The sequence below is a fragment of the Anolis carolinensis genome, chromosome 1 (assembly GCF_035594765.1).
Source record: "Anolis carolinensis isolate JA03-04 chromosome 1, rAnoCar3.1.pri, whole genome shotgun sequence".
NCBI classification, from domain to species: Eukaryota; Metazoa; Chordata; class Lepidosauria; order Squamata; family Dactyloidae; genus Anolis; species Anolis carolinensis.
In genome coordinates this window covers 363,108,191-363,130,023 of record NC_085841.1, presented here as the reverse complement: position 1 = coordinate 363,130,023, position 21,833 = coordinate 363,108,191, and the positions used below count along the sequence as shown (strand labels likewise).

General features: G+C 39.5%; 2 protein-coding genes across 5 annotated transcripts in view; one reads left to right on the top strand and one right to left on the bottom strand.

Moving 5' to 3' along the window:
* Positions 1-1,552, bottom strand: part of gpr137c (G protein-coupled receptor 137C) — a 50,540-nt gene extending 48,988 nt beyond the window's left edge. For all 3 annotated transcript variants that reach the window (XM_062968681.1, XM_062968679.1, XM_062968680.1), the window contains exon 1: positions 884-1,552. In XM_062968681.1, the coding sequence (XP_062824751.1) occupies positions 884-1,537 (654 nt within the window). In that variant the 5' untranslated portion in view covers positions 1,538-1,552. The remainder of the gene's footprint in view (positions 1-883) is intronic.
* txndc16 (thioredoxin domain containing 16) overlaps positions 977-21,833 on the top strand; it is an 88,373-nt gene continuing 67,516 nt past the window's right edge. The window contains exons 1-6 of one of the 2 annotated variants that reach the window (XM_062968677.1): positions 977-1,117; positions 9,856-10,050; positions 14,535-14,617; positions 14,807-14,883; positions 16,869-16,943; positions 18,768-18,889. In XM_062968677.1, coding sequence (XP_062824747.1) covers positions 9,894-10,050; positions 14,535-14,617; positions 14,807-14,883; positions 16,869-16,943; positions 18,768-18,889 — 514 coding nt within the window. In that variant the 5' untranslated portion in view covers positions 977-1,117; positions 9,856-9,893. Of the gene's footprint in view, positions 1,118-1,560; positions 1,760-9,855; positions 10,051-14,534; positions 14,618-14,806; positions 14,884-16,868; positions 16,944-18,767; positions 18,890-21,833 lie in introns of those variants that run through there. The other variant, XM_062968678.1, reaches the window with a different exon arrangement.

The window sequence follows — 21,833 nt, the reverse complement described above, 5'->3', positions numbered from 1 at the left end:
TTGGGCATCCCTTCCTGGCAAGAATGGGCTTGGACTGGGTGACTTTTGTGGGTCTCATCCAAGCCCAGTATCCAATGAATGCAAGCCTGTCCTTTGCAAGTCCTTCCAGCAGGGGCGGTCTGGCCATCTGTTGGGAGGGCTTAGACTGGGTATCCCTTTCTGGCAAGAATGGGCTTGGACTGGATGGCCTTTGGGGACTCCTTCAACTCTAGGATCGTATGAATCCAAGCCTGTCCTTTGCAAGTCCTTCCAGCGAGGGCAGCCTGGCCATCTGTCGGGAGGGTTTAGATTGGGCATCCCTTCCTGGCAAGAATGGGCTTGGACTGGGTGACTTTTGAGGGTCCCTTCTATGCCCAGTATTCAATGAATGCAAGCCTGTCCTTTGCAAGTCCTTCCAGCGGGGACAGTCTGGCCATCTGTCGGGAGGGCTTAGATTGGGCATCCCTTCCTGGCAAGAATGGGCTTGGACTGGATGGCCATTGGGGACTCCTTCCAACTCTAGGACTGTATGGATGCAAGCCTGTCCTTCGCAAGTCCTTCCAGCGGGGGCAGCCTGGCCATCTGTCGGGAGGGTTTAGATTGGGTATCCCTTCCTGGCAAGAATGGGCTTGGACTGGGTGACTTTTGTGGGTCTCATCCAAGCCCTGGATCCAATGAATGCACGCCTGTCCTTCGCAAGTCCTTCCAGCAGGGACAGCCTGGCCATCTGTCGGGAGGGCTTAGATTGGGCATCCCTTCCTGGCAAGTCTGGGCTTGGACTGGATGGCCATTGGGGACTCCTTCCAACTCTAGGACGGTATGGATGCAAGCCTGTCCTTCGCAAGTCCTTCCAGCGGGGGCAGCCTGGCCGTCTGCGGGGAGGGCTCGGGCGGGCGGGACTCACCTGGGCGAGGAAGAGGGCGAGGAGGGCGAGGGCGGCGAAGCGGAGGGCGGCGGGGGCGCCCCCGAGGAGCCATCGGGGGGCGGCGGGGAGGCGGCGGAGGGGCGCGGGGCGCGGCGGGAGGAGGGCGGCGCAGAGGACGAGGCGGAGCGCGGCCCAGAGCAGGCCGAGGAAGAGCCCCGCCGCGCGGAAGCTGAGCCGCTTCTCCCTCCCGCAGAGGAGCAGCCAGAGCTGCAGGTAGGCGAAGAGGAAGAGCCCCGCGCACAGCACGCCCTGCGCCACCCGCGCGCCCAGCTCCAGCCCGGAACCGCCGGCCACCATCCTCCTCGGCGCCCCGGGACGGGGCAATGGCAGAACCGGCTTCTTTGCAAACTTCCCCGCGCTACCGCCTCTCCCCGCCTTGCATGGCTTTGAACGGAGCCGGACCCGCGCCCAAAGCGCGCCCCATTCGCAGCCCGGACCCGGTTCGGGGTGAAATTGCACCCGACCGAGTCGCACCACCGCCGGCTGAGCTCTCCGCAAACTCAGCAACAACAAGGGAGTTTTGAGGCTCACTCTCCTCTCCTGATTGGGCCGCGGTGTGCACAGCGCCGCCGTGATTGGTTCCTCTGAAACGTCCCTCAACCCAATATCCCCGCCTTCTTTTTCCTCTTGCATTTCTCTCCTTGACTCGGGGAAAGGGGCGTGGATTTTTAGGTTGGCGCCGCCCGCCCGCTCCGGATTTCTCCACCTCTTTTCTCATCCTCTATTTTTCTCATTCCTTCTGCATCAGGCTTGTTTTTCTTTTTGGTCCTTTTTTCCCTTCCCCCTTTTTCTCCGCCCACCCTGGAGCAAAAAAGGCGGCCTGCATTAAAACTATTGCAAAATAATATTCTTATTGTAGGTTTACTATGTTATTGTAGGTTTACTATGTTATTTTGGCCAATCCTCTAGTTCTTATTTTATATTTTTTTATGCAAAATAATATTCTTATTGTAGGTTTACTATGTTATTGTAGGTTTACTATGTTATTTTGGCCAATGCTCTAGTTCTTATTTTATATTTTTATGCAAAATAATATTCTTACTGTAGATTATGTTATTTTGCATTGAAACTATTGCAAAATAATATTCTTATTGTAGGTTTACTATGTTATTGTAGGTTTACTATGTTATTTTGGCCAATGCTCTAGTTCTTATTTTATATTTTTATGCAAAATAATATTCTTACTGTAGATTATGTTATTTTGCATTGAAACTATTGCAAAATAATATTCTTATTGTAGGTTTACTATGTTATTGTAGGTTTACTATGTTATTTTGGCCAATGCTCTAGTTCTTATTTTATATTTTTATGCAAAATAATATTCTTACTGTAGATTATGTTATTTTGCATTGAAACTATTGCAAAATAATATTCTTATTGTAGGTTTACTATGTTATTGTAGGTTTACTATGTTATTTTGGCCAATCCTCTAGTTCTTATTTTATATTTTTTTATGCAAAATAATATTTTTATTGTAGGTTTACTATGTTATTGTAGGTTTACTATGTTATTTTGACCAATGCTCTAGTTTTTATTTTATTCTTATTGTAGATTATGTTGTTTTGCATTGAAACTATTGCAAAATATTATTTTTTTTTTAGGTTGTCTTATGTTATTTTGGCCAATACTCTAGTTCTTATTTTATATTTTTATGCAAAATAATATTCTTATTGTAGGTTATGTTATTTTCCATTGAAACTATTGCAAAATAATATTCTTATTTAATGTTGCCTTATGTTATTTTGGCCAATGCACTGCTTCCTATTATATATTTTTATGCAAAATAATATTCTTATTGTAGGTTATGTTATTTTGCATTGAAACTATTGCAAAATATTATTATTTTTTTAGGTTGTCTTATGTTATTTTGGCCAATACTCTAGTTCTTGTTTTATATTTTTATGTTATGTTATATTAGCAAATGCTCTAGCTTTTTTTTCTTCCATGTAAAAAGATTCCTGGCGTTGCAATAGAAAATTATATTTAAAATATAATTTAAAAAGGTATATATTAAAAATCAGGTTTTTATTGCAAAGTCAATCTGAACTCAATTTAATAAAATCTGAAAATTGTAATAGATTTGATTGCAAAGGTTTGGCTCCTTTTCTCCTGGGCTTGCTGTGCTTTCCATATTTTAAATTTATCTTATCTATTTATAATTAGAAGCCTGCACAGATTGCACAGAATTAGGCCAGCTCTCAATGTAAGCCTGGCTTTTTCTTCTTTGATAGGATGGGTTTTTGGAAAAGGATTTGCATTGATTTCTATGGGTTTTTGTAAACCTTTATTTGTATACAGGAGCCATAGTTAAAACCTGGACCTTTAAATGGCCTCCAGTCCTTTGGATCATAGCCTTGTATTGTTGGAAAGGGTTCCCCAAAGGTCATCCATTCCAACCCCTCCAAAATGGGAAGATCTGAATTCGAATCCCAATTGAGAATTCTCCACTGTTTACTTTCAGAAATTGACCCGAGAACCCACATTTTGGGGCTTTGTAATGGCATTATTTACATAAATAGGGTTAAAAATAAAAAAATAAGGACTCTAGGAACTGTTTATTTATTTATTGACTACATTTATATCCCACTCTTCTCACCCCGAAGGGAACTCAGAGCGACTTACAAAACAAATGAACATACAATATATTATTAGCATTTCACAATATAAGCATTAAATTACTATATTGTACTATATCATTATATGGTAATATTATTAGTAATATTACATTTAATATATAATATATAATTAATATTATTATATTGTGTTATTAGTCATATCATGTTATTATAGGAATTTATAGGAATTGACACCAACCCTCTTGAACAAAGCATCGAATTCGAATATTGTGCTGGCCCAGTGGGCACATTATTTATTATTATTATTATTTAATACAGTAATAACACAATTATTTCTGACTTGCCTTTACTTGGAAGGGGCCGGGCTGTGGCGCAGGCTGTTGAGCAGCTGCAATAAATCACTCTGACCATGAGGTCATGAGTTCGAGGCCAGCCCGTGGAGGGGTGAGCACCCGTCAATAAAAAATAAAAAATAGTCCCTGCTCGTTGCTGACCTAGCAACCCGAAAGATAGTTGTATCTATCAAGTAGGAAATAAGGTACCACTTATAAAAGTGGGGAGGTAAGTTTAACTAATTTACGACGTTGGAATGAGGAAGTGCCGTCAGAGTGGATGATGAAGCAGCTGCTCCCCTCTGTGGCCAGAATCGAACATCCCCTCAGGAGAAGGTTAAATTGCCTCTGCGTCTGTCTGTCTCGGTCTCTGTTTGATGTGTTTATGGGCATTGAATGTTTGCCCTATATGTACATAATGTGATCTGCCCTGAGTCCCCTTCGGGGTGAGAAGGGCGGAATATAAATACTGTAAATAAATAAATAAATAAATAAATAACTACAACAGAGTTCAGTCCTTGCTGCCTAGAGAAACAGCTGTGAATCAGGGCAGGAGGCAAACTGTGTTGGATAATTCAGAACGTTGGATAAGCGAATGTTGGATGAGACTCTACTGTGTATGTGTGTGTGTATATAGTTTATTTATACCTATTATATTGTTAAAATATATGTAGAAAGAGAGAGAGAGAGAAAGAGAGAGCTGTTCAGCAGTGGAACTCTCTGCTTCGGAGTGTGGTGGAGGCTCTTTCTTTGGAGGCTTTTAAACAGAGGCTGGATGGCCATCTGTCGGGGGTGCTTTGAATGCGATTTTCCTTCTTCTTGGCAGGGTGTTGAACTGGATGACCTGTGAGGTTTCTTTCAACTATAGGATTCTATAGTATTATATATATACTAGCTGTGCCCAGCCACGCGTTGCTGTGGCAAAGTGGTGGTGGTATTGGTTAAAAATTTTTGTGTAATTTTTATTTGACGTTATTTGTATTTTTTAATTAATTTTATTCTAAGTTATCTTTTTATTATATTTTATTATTTTCTTGTATAATTTTTAGTTATTTTTGTTATTATGGTATTTTATTGTATTAATTTTTTAGTGTTTTTAATTAGTTTTTAGTGTTTTTTATTATTTTTTATTGGGTTGCTAGGAGACCAAGTTGGAGGAGCTTAGCCTTCTAACTGGCAGCAATTGGATAAAAGCAATTATTCCTCTCTCTCTAATTAGGACTTTATTTTTCGTTTCGTTTTGTTGTATCAACCTAGAGCCGTGGATGATGGGTTGTGTCATCAAATTTCGAGGTTGGGGGGCCTGTAGTTTTGTTGTTTTGTGGATCGCCGTGATGCCATCACTCTTTTATATATATAGATTATAGTATTATAATATAATAACATATTGTTATTATTATTACTGGGAATTCAGAAATCCGAAATGCTCCAAAACTGTGAGATAACGATACCATTGCTTAGTGCTGCTTTGTTGTATCCAGACTTTATTTCATGCACCAAATCATTATGAGACCTGTGTATAAAATTTCCTTCAGGCCATGCAAATATATGTAAAAATAATACAGGCATTTGGTGTTTAGGCTTGGGTCTCATCCCCAAGGTATCTCATTACGCAAATACTGTATTCCAAAATCTGGAGAGAAAACAAACAAAATAAATGCCAAAGTACTTCTAATCCTAAGCATTTCGGATCAGAGATGGGTTATATTAGAAATAGCTTCCAAACTTCACTGTTACTGAGTTATTATTATTATTCCACTTTAATTGGGATGGCAACATCCTATGGAAGGAACGCTGTGATTTGTAGTTTCATTATGTACGAGAGCTCTGTTGTTTGAACGATTTTAATCTTATATCCAGTTGTTTAAATCGTAATGTGTCTAAATGATTTTCTCTTTTTATCTATTGTATTTTAAGTATGTTGCAATCTGCCTTGAACCTTGGGGGGAAGTGGGTAAGAAACAACAACAATAACACTTCAACAACAACAAGTATTATTGCTGTTGTTGTTGAAGTTATAATTGTGTATTTCAGGCCCAGGAGTCACTTTTATGTCCTGAAAACCTCTTGCTATTTTTAGGCTGGTTCTACACTATAAAATTAATGCATATTTAGCCCACTTTGATTGTCATGACTCAATATTATGTAAACCTGGGATTTATAGTTTTACCATTTGTAGTCTAATTGAGGCCCCAGCATTTTTTTATCAGAGCAAAGCTAAAGACCTCGGAAAACTACAAATCCAAGGTTTCCATAGCATTGAGCTACAACCGTTAAAGTGGCATCAAACTGAGTTAATTCTGCAGTGTAGATGCACCTTTAGTCTGTGCAACCAGTGACAACTGGAAAGTTGTGACTTTGAGACACCTTCTACACTGCTGTATAAAATCTGGATTATCTGCTTTGAACTGGACTATATGGTAGTGTAGACTCATATAATCCGGTTCAAAGCGAATAATGTGGGTTATCCGCTTTGATAATCTGGACTATATGGCAGTGTAGACTCATATAATCCGGTTCAAAGCTAATAATGTGGGTTATCCGCTTTGATAATCTGGACTAAACGGCGTGTAGACTCATATAATCCGGTTCAAAGCAGATAATGTGAATTATCCGATTTGATAATCTGGACTATATGGCAGTGTAGACTCATATAATCCGGTTCAAAGCAGATAATGTGGATTATCCGATTTGATAATTAGACTATATGGCAGTTTAGACTCATATAATCCAGTTCAAAGCAGATAATGTGGATTATCCGACTTGATAATTAGACTATATGGCAGTGTAGACTCATATAATCCGGTTCAAAGCAGATAATGTGGATTATCGGATTTGATCATCTGGACTATATGGCAGTGTAGACTCATATAATATGGTTCAAAGTGGATAATGTGGATTATCTGCTTTGATAATTAGACTATATGGCAGTGTAGACTCATATAATATGGTCCAGAGCGGATAATGTGGATTATCAGATTTGATAATCTGGATTACATGGCAGTGTAGAAGGGGCCTGAGTCTTTGGAGCCCATGAAAGCTGGAAATTTTGTAACTTCTGCAACCAGATCTGAAAGCTGAAACTTCGCATTCATTCATAGATTAAATCTTAATATCAGTTACAGTTACCAAAAAACATTGGTGCTTTCCAGATGTTAAAAAAGTTGGAAAGGAATGCTTTTCTCTGCAAAATGAGTAAACAACCAAAATGTCAATATGAAGAAAGTCCCACAAGTTGAATGGACTTATTGTTTGCAAACCAGGAATTTAAGTGTTTATTGCTGGCAAATGTCATTTATTTTACAATGAAACTAGATGAAACTAGAGACGCTGCTTAAATTGCCATAGTTCCAAGCAATGGGATCCTGGGTGTTGTAGTTTTCCAGGGTTTTTAGCCTTCCCTGCCCAAGAATGCTAGTGTTTCGGCCAATGACAACTCCCAGGATTGCATAGCATTGAGCCATGGCGGTTGAAAGTGGTGTCAAACTGCATTAATTCTACAGTGTAGGGCCAACAATTGAACGCCTATTGTTAGATGTTAATTTAAGATAAAATTCCAAACTTTTATTAAATCAATCTTAATTATTTAATAGATATGTATTTACTTAGCCTTTCAGTAATCACTATAACGGCAATTAGTGTGAAAGGGTGCGTGTATTTTTTTCTGTAGAGCATGAAAAGCATTTCCAATGCACAGTTCAGCTTGTTTTCTGCTGGTCTAGACGAGACTTAAGGCATGGAGCAATAGATTTGAATGGAAGGAAAAGAGATTCCAGCTAAAAGTTAGGAAGAACTTCCTGATGGTCAGAGCTGTTTGACTGTGGAATATGCTGCATAAGAGTCCAATGGAGTCTCCCTCTCGGGAAGTTTTTAAGCAGAGGCTGGATGGCCATCTGCTGGGAGTAATTGGATTGTGTGTGCCAGCATTGCAGAATGGGGTTGGACTGGAGGGCCTTTAGGGTTCCCTTCTAATGGAATACAAACTACCTGGGAATTTGATGGAGTTTCCTGGCCTATAAGTTTCTAAACTGAGGCTGGGTGGCCATCTGTAAGGAGGAATTAAATTGTGTCTTCCTGCATGATATATCATCTAATACAGGGGTCCTCAAACTTTTTAAGCCGAGGGCCGGTCCACAATCCTTCAGACTGTTGAGGGGCTGGATTATCATTTGGGAAAAAAAATACAAATTCCGATGCACACTGCACATGTCTTATTTGTAGTGCAAAAACAACAACAAGAAGAAGAACAATGAAAGAACAATACAATATTTAAAAATAAAAATAATTTTAACCAACATACATTTATCAGGATTTCAATGGGAAGTGTGGTCCTGCTTCTGGCCAATGAGATAGTCAAGTTAGTTAGGGTTGTTGTTGTTGTTGTTGTTGTTGTGTGCCTTCAAGTCATTTCAGACTTTGGGTGAGCCTAAGTCTAAAATTTATTATTTATTTACTGCATTTATTTACTACATTTGTATCACACCCTTCTCACCCCAAAGGGGACTCAGAGTGGCTTACAAATTATAGGTACATACAATATATTATATTATTAGCATAGCACAATATTAGCATTATATATTACTATATTGAACTATACCACTATACTGTAATATTATTAGTAATATTATATGTAATATAGAACATATAATTAATATTATTATATGGTATTATTATGTGTTATATTGCATTACATTATAATATTATTATCAATATTATATGTATATACAATATATTATATTATAAAACTGAGGGCAGGGGCCAGGTAAATGACCTCAGAGGGCCGCATCCGGCCCCCGGGCCTTAGTTTGGGGACCCCTGATCTAATACATTGCACAATTATAGTTATTCCTCTCCTCCAAGACTGTGGATTGAAATGCCATGATATTGCCTCTTTTCAGTGGCCATGCTTTTTACCCTGTGAAGCTGTAGAGTTGTAGAGTTGATAATATTAATTTGCTATGATTGTGATTGGGCCCCGGGCTGTGGCGCAGGCTGGAGAGCAAGCCAGCTGCAACCAGCTGCAATGAATCACTCTGACCAGGAGGCCCGCTCGGAGCCTATGTTTGTCTTGTCTTTGTTCTATGTTAAAAGGCATTAAATGTTTGCCTATATGTGTAATGTGATCCGCCCTGAGCCCTTCGGGGTGAGAAGGGCGGAATATAAATGTTGTAAATAAATAAATAAATAAATATTTCATATTGTTGTATTTTATATTGTGTATTTTATACCGCTGCATTTTATTGTATGTTGTTGGGCTTGGCCTTATGTGAGCATGTGAGTCGCCCTGTGTCTCTTCGGGGAGATGGGGCAGGATATAAAAATAAAGTTGTTGTTGTTGTTGTTATTATTATCTATATGATATGGTGTCTTCTTGGATGATATTTGGGGTCTCTTCCACCTCTTCCGTTCCAAGCACAACGTCATTACGTGTCTCCCCTTCTCTCTTCCTTCAGAGGTTTTGAAACAGGAGTAGAGTGGCCATCTGTAGGGAAGGCTTTGATTGTGTCTTCCTTCTTCTAGAAGGAGGTTGGACTGGATGGCCTTTTGGAGTCCCTTCAAGTTAATTCTATCCTATGATTCTAAATCAGGGAGGTTGTGCAAAGGAGGGGGGAATCATGCACTTTGCAATCAGCTCATGCTTTTATGTTTATGTTGGTGCTTTTATGTTAAGCGGTTTGAGACATAAAGCAGGGTATAAATAAATATAATAAATACATAAGTAATAAATGAATAAAAATTACATAGTAACAGGTTGGTACCTTTTTGCATTCTGAGCATATATTCTGCTTTTCGTCTGTGAAAGGTCCCTATAGGGTGCATCTATGGACTTAATGCAATTGCACACCACTTGAACAGCCTTGGCTCAATGCTATGGAATCCTGGGAGTTGCAGTTCTACAAGGTCTTATTTGCAGCTCTGAGGACTCCATCGTATTGAGTAATGGTGTTGTCAAACTGCATGTTAATTCCACAGTGCAGATGCAACTCTGTGTAGAGATCTGATGCAAGTTGTATCAATGACAGTGATATCTTTTCTTTTAAAGGGCCGGTGCCTCTGTGACCACGTTTAACTGCAGGAGCCATGCCTTTCCTTCCAGTGGATCTTTTGTTGTTGTTGCTCCTCGTCTTTCATGTGGCCAGATGTGAAGAGGAGGCTGCTATTCCGGAGCTCAGCTCCCAGGAGCATCTCAGCACCTTGCCAAGGTCGAAAGCAGCATTGGTTTATTTTAGGAAGGACAGTGAGTATTTCTTCCTCCTTGTATTTGTATTGCTTTTGGTTGGGAATTTTTAATTTTATTTTTTACTAGCTGTGCCCGGCCACACGTTGCTGTGGTGAAGTCTGGTGGTATGGGAAATAAAGTATTGAGGAATTGGTGGTACTTAAGGTAAACGGTAAAGGCTTCCTCTTGACGGAGCTTAGCCTTCTAACTGGCAGCAACTGGATAAAAACAATTATTCATCTCCCTCTAATTAGGACTTTATTTTTCTTTTCTTTTTGTTGTATGAACGTAGAGGCATGGATGAGGGGTTGTGCTGCCAGGTTTAGTGTTTCTGAGACGTGTAGTTTTGTTGTTTTGTCCGGTGCCTTGATTCCATCACCCTTTTATATATATAGATTATCTACTAGCTGTGCCCGGCCACGCGTTGCTGTGGCATCATCCTAAGTAGGTTTTTGTTTGTGGAAGCAAGTATGAATGTTGTAATTAGTCACCTTGATTATATTGAATGAGCTTGCAGCTTCAAAGCCTGGCTGCTTACTCTCTGGGGGAATCCTTTGTTGGGAGGTGTTAGCTGGCTCTGGTTGTTTCGTGTCTGAAATACCCTTATTTTCAGAGTGTTGTTCTTTATTCACTGTCCAGATTGTAGAGTTTTTTAATGCTGGCTGCCCGGTTTTGTTCATTTTGATGGTTCCCAGGAACCTAATAATAATAATAATAATAATAATAATAATAATAATAATAATAATAATTTGGAAACAATAGACATTGACAAAATTACGATCTGCCAACTGCAAAAGGCCACCCTGCTGGGATCTGCACGCATCATCCGAAAATACATCACACAGTCCTAGACACTTGGGAAGTGTTCAACTTGTGGTCTTGTTTGCTGTGTCATACAACGTCGTTGTGTCAATAATAATAATAATAATAATTACTCTGAGGGGGAATCCTTTTTTGGGAGGTGTTACCTGGCTCTGGTTGTTTCCTGTCTGGAATACCCTTATTTTCAGAGTGTTGTTCTTTATTTACTGTCCAGATTGTAGAGTTTTTTTTAATGCTGGCTGCCAGGTTTTGTTCATTTTGATGGTTCCCAGGAACCCAATAATAATAATAATTAATAATAATAATGACTCTGAGGGGGGAATCCTTTGTTGGGAGGTGTTACCTGGCTCTGGTTGTTTCCTGTCTGGAATACCCTTATTTTCAGAGTGTTGTTATTTATTCATTGTCCAGATTGTAGAGTTTTTTAATGCTGGCTGCCCGGTTTTGTTCATTTTGATGGTTCGCAGGACCTAATAATAATAATAATAATAATAATAATAATAATAATAATGACTCTGAGGGGGGAATCCTTTGTTGGGAGATGTTAGCTGGCTCTGGTTGTTTCCTGTCTGGAATACCCCTATTTTCAGAGTGTTGTTCTTGATTCACTGTCCAGATTGTAGAGTTTTTTAATGCTGGCTGCCCGGTTTTGTTCATTTTGATGGTTCCCAGGAACCCAATAATAATAATAATAATAATAATAATAATAATAATAATGATGACTCTGAGGGGGGAATCCTTTGTTGGGAGGTGTTAGCTGGCTCTGGTTGTTTCCTGTCTGGAATATGTCTACCTGAGCTCGGCCATGTGTTGAAGCCCCGCCCACCTGGCTAACATCACCAAGTTTCCGGGGGGTGGGGGTGGCGGTGCTCTGCGCATGTGTAGTTAGTAATTTTTGGTTTTGGGGAGTTTTCTATAATTTGGACCTAATTTTATAGGATTTTTTATGGAAAGACATAGATTGGATAACTATGTCTTTTGTGGCCAAAATTGGTGTAATTTGGTACAGTGGTTTTGTTGTTTACTCCATGGGAATTATGCACATTACATTTTTAAATATATAGATACACATAATAAAAATGAAAATATGTATGTGTGGCTGGGGTGTCCACTTGCACAAACAAACTCCAACTTCCACAAATAGCTATAGCTCCCACTACGCAGTAAACACCAATGGCCCTCCCTCCAATGACATTGCAGGTTATAGCGAGCACCACGAACATGTCCAAGAGCCCTGCCAATGTCCTCCACAAACACCACACTGCCCTCCAACCAAGTGAAGACTTTCATACGAGGACAATTTCATCCCACATTTTCTGTTTTTCCTCCACCACAGACATCCCAGTGTTTCTTACTCTCTCCATTGGTATGGAATTTGCATGACCCCGCCCACTGCCTCTCCCTTAACCCTTTCCTATTCTTTTCTATGACACAGCAAACAGAGAAATTGATCAGCAACCGAACCTACTAGAGTGGTGGTGGTGATTATTATTATTATTATTATTTATTCATTTTTCTCCCGCTTTTCTCCCGTGGGTGTGATAAAAAGCGGCGTACAACATATCAAATTCATACAAATATTTTAGACAGCAATACATAATAAATTAAAACATCATATTCCGATATAAAAACCCAATTACGATAGCTAATAAAACAATTTTAAAACTTACAAAAAGCACCATATTAAAGGTTTGGGGAGAATTCACCAGGATTTATAAGAGTTGTACATACTGGGATGTATAGTTCACTTGCAATCTAAGAACACTCTGAACTCCACCACCAATAGACCTGGAACTACCTTGAACTTCACCAAAGATGGACTTGGAACTAACTTGCCACACAGAACCCCCATGACCAACAAAAATACTAGAGAGATTGATAGGAGTTGTAGTTCACCTACATCCAGAGTGTATTATGAACCCAAAGAATGATGGGTCTGGACCAAACTTGGCATGCATACCCAATATACCCAAACTTGAATATTGGTGGGTGTTAAGTGGATTTGGCCAGGACATTTTGGAGTTGTAGGTACTGGGATTTATAGTTCACCTGAAATCAGTGAGCACTCTGAACTCCACCAAAGATGGAAATGGACCACACTGTTAATGTGGGATTTGTGTATTGGTAGTGTTTAAATGAAATTTGTGTCTGTCATGTATTGCATACAGGTTGCATCATCCAGAGTATGTTATAGTCTGTAAAGAGTTAATGACTGAGAAGCTGTGTTGACCTTGATGTGTCTTGGGAGTATCCAGACTCAAGTGTGTTTGTACATTACTGATTGCGTTCAGTTGAGATCTTGCTCTGTTCTGAGTTGTGCCTGCCTAGAGTGAAAGCCAAGCCTGTGTTTGTCTGCAAGTCTGTTTGTCTTGTAAAGTAAAGTTTTGTATATATTTTTAACATCATTTCTGACGTCTCTTCGTTTCTGCGCTCCATTGACAACATACAATTGCTGCTACGCTGCGAATTACTCTGACACACACTTGGTACACAGAGCTCCCATAACCAGCAAAAAGATACTGGAGGTCTTTGGGGAAATTTACCTTGATTTGGGTGAGTTGTAGTTCACCTATATCCAGAGAGCACTGTGAACCGAAACACTGATAGATCTGGACCTAACTTGGCACACATACCTGATATGCCGAAATTTGATGACTGGAGGGGTTTGGGGGGAACTGACCTTCTTTCTGGGAGTTGTAGTTCACCCACAACCAGGGAAACTGACCTCCACCGATGGTGGACCTGGACCAAACTTGGTACACAGAAGCCCCAAGACTCACTCAACCGAATGGACTGACACACTATAGTGGGAGTTGTAGTTTACTTTACAGCCACTCAATCCCACCAGTGATGCATCCAGAGCAAACTTGCCCAACATAACAAACTTTTAAGTACTGATGGAGTTTCTCGGGGTTCACCTGGCATGATGTGAGTTCTAGTTCACCCACAACCTTATGCATTTTGTACAATTAAAACATTGACTTTTTCAAATAACTCGGGCAATGCCGAGTATCCAAGCTAATAGTCTAATATTTTTTCTCTCCAGTCCTTTAGTAATAGCTCTTTTTCTCCTTTCCAAGATTTTGCTGTTATTATTCTCGCTGTAGCAAAACTGTACTGAGGTTTCTACATCTTCTTTAAAGAATAGCTTTGACCATAACTTAATAACCACAGATGTATTAAGAATACGCTACTTTCTAAATCATAATAGGAGCTCCCGGTGGCGCAATGGGTTAAACTGTTGAGCTGCGGAACTTGCTGACCGAAAGGTCGGCGGTTCGAATCCGGGGAGCAGGGTGAGCTCCTGCTGTTAGCCCCAGCTTCTGCCAGCCTAGCAATTCGAAAACATGCAAATGTGGGTAGATCAATAGGTACCGCTCCGGCAGGAAGGTGACGGCACTGCATGCAGTCATGCCGGCCACAGGACCTTGGAGGTGTCTAAGGACAACGCTGGCTCTGCGGCTTAGAAAATGTTAGGGGAAAACCTTTACCTTTACCTTAAAGCGTAATAAGACCCTAAATTCTTACAAAGAGTAGTACAAAACAAAGTACTTTATTAACACAGTACAGATATGCCTACTTTGTGCTATGCTTCTTGCAACACATTGATATTTTTATATATTTCATTGTCACTTTAAAATTATGGACTTTACTGAAATAGAGCTTGTTTGTATTTGCAGTGTCTCCGTCGGCTGAGGTTTTCTTGGAACAGCTAGAAAACTCCGTAGAAGCCCTTCGAGATTACGGGATTTCAGTCTTAAAGGTATACATCCATCCATTGAATGCAGGAGGAAAAAAGGCTGAATGGTCGCAATGAAATGAGACAAGCGGGAGGAGGATTATGCAACCCTTTTCTGCCATGTGGGAAAGGCACAATGAAAGCACCCCTGACAGATGGCCATCCGGCCTCTTGGTAAAAATAATTATAAGATGCCTTCCTTTCTTCTCTCAGGTGAACTGCCACAAAGAAGGGGAAGCCTCACATTACTGCAGGGAAGATAATTCTTTGGGGAAAGCGTACCTGTTCAGGTAAGTAGTTCATCCAACTGCAAAGGTAAAGTTCCCAAACTCAGGCCCCTTCTACACTGTTTTATAATCCAGACTATCAAAGCAGATAATCCACATTATCTGCTTTGAACTGGATTATGTTAGTCTACAACGTCATATAATCCAGTTCAAAGCTGATAATCTGTATTTTATACGGCAGTGTAGAAAGGGCCACAGACTTAGATGGAAGTGGGGTTGTGCTTGCGTTTCCAAAAATGTTAGTACAGTAGAGTCTCACTTATCCAACATTCGCTTATCCAATGTTCTGGATTATCCAACGCATTTTTGTAGTCCATGTTTTCAATACATTGTGATATTTTGGTGCTAAATTCGTAAATACAGTAATTACAGTAGAGTCTCACTTATCCAAGCCTCACTTATCCAAGCTTCTGGATTATCCAAGCCATTTTTGTAGTCAATGTTGTCAATATATCATGATATTTTGGTGCTAAATTTGTAAATACAGTAATTACAACATAACATTACTGTGTATTGAACTACTTTTTCTGTCAAATTTGTTGTATAACACGATGTTTTGGCACTTAATTTGTAAAATCATAACCTAATTTGGTGTTTAAAAGGCTTTTCCTTAATCCTTCCTTATTATCCAAGATATTCGCTTATCCAAACTTCTGTCGGCCCGTTTAGCTTGGATAAGTGAGACTCTACTGTACTACGTAGCATTACTGCATATTGAACAAGTTTTTCTGTCAAATTTGTTGTATAACACGATGTTTTGGTGCTTAATTTGTAAAATCATAACCTAATTTGATGTTTAATAGACTTTTCCTTGATCCCTCCTTATTATCCAACATATTCGCTTATCCAACGTTCTGCCGGCCCGTTTAGCTTGGATAAGTGAGACTCTACTGTACTACGTAGCATTACTGCATATTGAACAAGTTTTTCTGTCAAATTTGTTGTATAACACGATGTTTTGGTGCTTAATTTGTAAAATCATAACCTAATTTGATGTTTAATAGACTTTTCCTTGATCCCTCCTTATTATCCAACATATTCGCTTATCCAACGTTCTGCCGGCCCGTTTATGTTGGATAAGTGAGACTCTACTGTATTTATATATCAAATGACGGAGGAAAGTTGGCTTTCATTCTGGTCTGATTCATGCTAAAACTTTGCAAACTTCATTATCGTTTTCTGAAGTTTCTTGAGTCCCTCTGAATGTCATTTCCCCCCCCATAGGCTTTTAAAGATTTTTATAATCAGAACCAGCGATCATTTAGATAGAAGGGATCCCAAAGGCCATCTAGTCCAAGCCTCAACTCAATGCAGGATCTCTAGTGAAAGTAGGCATGGGCAAACTTGGGTTCTCCCTGGCCTCGAACTCATGACCTCTTGGTCAGAGTGATTGGTCTCAGCTGGCTGCAGCTGGCTACTCACCAGCTTGCGCCACAGCCCGGGCCGGGGGGGGGGGGGTTGTGATTGGATAACTTTAAGTCACATACCAGCATCCCGCAACAAGTAGTTCCCTCTAAGTGTCAGTCAAAATCTTCTTCTTACCTCCTATCATTCTGGTTGCTGTTCTTTGAACCAGGTCCAACTAGTCTATATTCATCTTAAAACGAGACACCTGGGACTGAACATTGACTATCTTCCAGCACTGAATATAGGGGGACAATTACTTGGCTTGGAAACTATATTTATTTTAATGTAGGTAAAAATAGCATTTGCTTTCTTTGCTGCAGCATCACAGTACTGGCGCCTCGATTTGCAAATACAGTAACAATAATCTCAAGCTCTTTCTGGCATGCAGCCATATATTCCCCTTCTGTGATGTCTGTCTTCTGTGGATTGATGCTCAGAAGCACATGGCTGGATGCCCTTTTAATTGACTGGCAGATTCATCTCTCATTTTTATCATCTCTGATTCATGTATTGCCTGGAGATTACACCTGGCTACCTGTTGTTGTTTCCTCTTATTTTGTGATATTCTGATTCCTCGGCAGGGGCCACGTGCTGCTTCGGGAGCTGCCTATGGACGCCTTGTTCAGTGTGGATGCCATTGTGGCCAATGTCCTTTTGTGAGTGTTGCCATTTTTCTTTTTCCTGGTCATTTCCAAATCTGGTCCGAATCATTTTGGATCAGGAATATGCAAGCTTACCAATTTGGCCTGTGTTGCCAAATTCAGAATGGAAACCAGTTATAGACTTTTTGAGCAATAAGAAATCTCCCAGATGTTGTAATCTGTGGTTATGGTTATTTTGAACTCTAGTTACCCTAGTAAGTTTAAATTACCGTATATACTCGAGTATAAGCCGAGTTTTTCAGCCCTTTTTAGCGCTGAAAAAGCCGCCCTCGGCTTATACCCGAGTGAGTGTCCTAGCCAGCTTATATTCGGATCATCTTATACTCAAATATATAAGGTACATTCATTATTTTTCTGTATTATTATTGTTGTTAGTATATTAGTTATTTTTCTCTATGTATTATTATTAATACATTTATTATTTTACTGCATTATTATTGTTACTATTCTACAGTAGAGTCTCACTTATCCAAGCTAAACGGGCTGGCAGAAGCTTGGATAAGCGAATATCTTGGATAATAAGGAGGGATTAAGGAAAAGCCTATTAAACATCAAATTAGGTTTTGATTTTATAAATTAAGCACCAAAACATCATGTTATACAACAAATTTGACAGAAAAAGTAGTTCAATACGCAGTAATGTTATGTTGTAATTACTGTATTTACGAATTTAGCACCAAAATATCATGATATATAGAAAATATTGACTGCAAAAATGGCTTGGATTATCCAGAGGCTTGGATAAGCAAGTGTTGGATAAGTGAGACTCTACTGTATTTATTATTTTAGTCTGATATGATTATTCTCATTACATTTATTATTTTTCTCTATTTATTATTATTGGAAAGATACATAAGCACATTTACATTGAAGAAGGTTTGAATAATGATTTACCGTATATACTCGAGTATAAGCCGACCCAAATATAAGCCGAGGCACCTAATTTTACCACAAAAAAACTGGGAAAACATTGACTCCAGTATAAGCCGAGGGTGGTAAATTTCAGAAATAAAAATACATACTAATAACATTACATTAATTGAGGCATCAGCAGGTTAAATGTTTTTGAATATTTACATAAAGCTCAAATTTAAGATAAGACTGTCCAACTCTGATCAAATCATTATTCTCATCTTCTTCAATGTAAATGTGCTTATGTATCCTTTTAATAATAATAGAGTAAAATAATACATGTAATAATAATAAAAAAATTACAGGAAAATAATATATGCAATAATAAATAGAGTAAAATAATAAATGCAATAATAATAAGATCAGAATGAAATAATAAATGTATTATTAATAATAATAAGAATAGAGTAAAATTAATGTAATAGTAGCAACAATAATAGAGAAAAATAATAAATGTAATACCAACAATAATAGAGAAAAATAATAAATGTACCATATATTCTCGAGTATAAGCTGACCCTAATATAAGCCAACCAGGACCCTCACCTGAGTATAAGCCAAGGGGGGCTTTTTCAGTCTTAAAAAAAGGGCTGAAGAACTAGGATTATATTCGAGTATATACAGTAATCAGAGTTGGACAGTCTTAAATTACAGTTTTATGTAAATATTAAAAATATTAAAAAACAATTAATGTAATTTTATTGATATTTATTTTTATTTTTGAAATTTATCAGTAGCTGCTGGATTTCCCACCCTCGGCTTATATTCAAGTCAATAAGTTTTCCAGTTTTTTGTGGTAAAATTAGGTGCCTCGGCTTATATTCTGGTCGGCTTATACTTGAGTATATATGGTAATTAGATCTGTAATGGTAGAATAGTCAATTTTTCTCTTTTTCCTCCTTCCAGCGCCCTCCTCTTCAATGAAGTGAAGTATCTGCGGACCCTGGAAGACCTCCAGAAGCTGGAAGACTCTTTAAAGGGCCGGTCAGATCTGGTTTTTGCTTATGTCCAAGCAATTGGGACTTCAGGTTATTAATACTCTTTTTGAATCCATATTATATCTTGAGTTACATCAGGGTTGTTTCACATTATCTTCAGGCTATGAGTAATTTAGACTGAAGGCTAGGTTTAAACAGTTTATTGATAAAAGATAGCAAAGTCTTAATAAAAAGCAGTAAAGGAAGCAATCTTCCAAATTCAATGGCAGTCAATAAAAAGCAATGTAATTCAATAGTAAAAGCAATATGCAGAATATAAATCCAAGTCTCTGATATAAAAACTTAGTCCTGAAAGTAGAGCACCATGAGCTTCAGATTAAAGTCCAAAACATAGTTTCCAAGCATGAACATAAACAGGAATCCGTTTCTATGAACTAAGAGAAGGCAGGAGATGTGCGTCCAAGAATCAACATTGCTACATCTGAAATCTTTATCTGTTTCTTCTGTATTTACCTGTGTTTACAAGCCAGAAAGGCATTTCTCTGCCCTCGAATTCCCATGGCAAGCTATTCTAAGGGAATGTCTGGGGCGAACCTTTAATCTTAAACTTGAATATCTATCTAAGGACGACTCCTCTGAGTCACTGCCCAAAACACCTGGAACTTGTTGATGCTCGAACTCCTGAGAAAGGTCACCCAAATCATTAGTTTCTATTTCACTATTGGCTTGCGGCCTCACTGACAATTCCCCATTTCCAGCATCAGACAAATCAACATTTCCAGCATCAAACAAATCAAAATTTCCAGCATCAGAGCCTTCGAGATTCCTCTCTTCAGCATTGCTTTGGTCAGCTTGCAAAACCCCAAATCCCCCTTCATCATCAGACTAAACCATAACACATACAATCATTTCAGGGTTGGAGTCAGGTCCCATCTCCAAGATGTTTAGTTGTATTCATTTCTGCAATTACACGTTTTCAGAACCTTTTAAAGCAGAACATGCGGCCAATCCTGCCACCTGCTGTTATGGGGTTGTATGGCAAGGACTCCTGTGTCAAGGAGGCAGTGCAAATTCATGCTCACAGGGTTATATGGGAGTTTCACAATGCAGCAGCCTTAGTGAATTGCAACATTGTGTCACCCATGTGCTGTGAAAGACATGCACATCCACATGCTTTTTTGCATACATGAGTTGTTTTGGGTCCTAGCTGATAGTAATGTGATATGATGCAATGCATTGCATGCACAACTCCATTTTTGCAACTTTTCAATAAAATTTTTCCACATTGCATGAAAATATCCAGGAAGACATCAACAGGGGCCTGGTCTTTGTGTTAGTATCACCATAATTGTCATCTAAGATCGATGTAGATCTGAAATGAATGAGGGAAATGCTATTGAAGTGAACAGTAGAGATGATGGAGTGACCATAAAATGATGTTGGCTCAGCTCTGAAATATTTTGAATTTGGACCCTGGTCTTTGGAGAGTCATAATATGTTGTAGCTCAGCAAGTGACTGAGGATTTTTCTGATGTTTATGACATTTCAGAGAACGAGGGCTTTGCTGGGTTTCAGAGTGAAGAGTCTGCCCATGCTAGGATAGAATTGCATCCAGATGAGGCCGATGTTTTGGATTCCACAGAGAAAACAAGGGAAAGGGAAAGTCCCGGGTTCGCTGGGGAATGGCCTTCATCGGATGGGGAGTTCTCAAGAGAAGATAGATTAGGCTTGAGAATGGAAGGAGTGAGAAATAGACTAATTAGATGCTCTTGAGAGAATCCGTGAGAAGACCTTGAAGCGCCGGTGTATTCGGCATGATCTAATGGCTACTTGGTGTTGTGACTCAGTTGGAGCTTCGGATTGACTCTGATGAGGATGATGGGATTCAGGTTCAAAATCAGGTTCCAAATGTCCCTGTTGTAGAAGATGAGGAACAGAGAGCGGAAGTTCATTTTCCCACAGCAAGGAATGATGTTGATGATACTGAAACTAGCCAGGTGCAAATGGACTTCAGAAAGGAGGACAGTTCTCAGTCTGATAATGAGGCTCAGCAAACTAACGAGCAGTCTGACCTTGACGAAACGGGCTCCCTAGATCGAGCTGACCGTTTGGAATTCAGGGTTCAGAGGAGTGTGAGAATCGCAAACAAAAGGGAGGTCAGAGGCCAGAGAAATACTTTCATGCTTTGCAAAGGGTATTAAAGCAATGTGTTTGGAGACAAACTTTTGTCAAAGCAACTTTCGTTCAACCAAGAAGCAAGCTCTTGTTTTCCTGGATTATCTTGCAGCCTATGTGTTCATGTTCCTGGGACTTGGTCATGCTCTAATGGGACTTCGTTTATTCCTTGTGACTCCTTGAATTATTCTCTAAGGCTTTATTTTGTAATGAACTTTTGGAACTTTGGGTTGTTGTATGTCTTTCGGGCTGTGTGGCCATGTTCCAGAAGCATTCTCTCCTGACGTTTCGCCCACATCTATGGCAGGCATCCTCAGAGGTTGTGAGGTGTCTCTTGGTGTGGAGAACCATGTCTTTCTCCATTTTCTTGTAGGTAAGGCTGTCTATTTTATCCCAGTCCTGGGTATTCATCTTTTGGCTGATGTTGATGTGGAGGTGCAGCAGTTCTTTGTCTGTGTTTGCGAGTTCTTTTGGAACTTTACTTTTGCTTTTTAAGGACTTTTCTCCTTCTATTTTCTAATAAACTAAAAAGACTTCAACTTGTTTGCAGTCTGGTGTATATAGCAAGGTGAAGCTAGCCTGGCTAGGCTTAAATTAAGGAGTGTGGGCTTCAGGCTTTTCAGAGGACACAACATTGCCATAGGGATGGCTGGCTTTCCCGTGTCTGCTCTCAAGTTCATGATTCAAGTATTCTCAAGTTTCCTGACATGGTTTCTGCCTTTGCTTCCTTGAAGAGTTTACCTTGGAAGAGTAATTGCTTTTGTGTTTATGGATTTATGTTTGAAGTGCTGCTGTGGATTGTGGTTCTCTTGATTTTATGTACTTTGGCATTCTTGAATTACTACTACAGTAGAGTCTC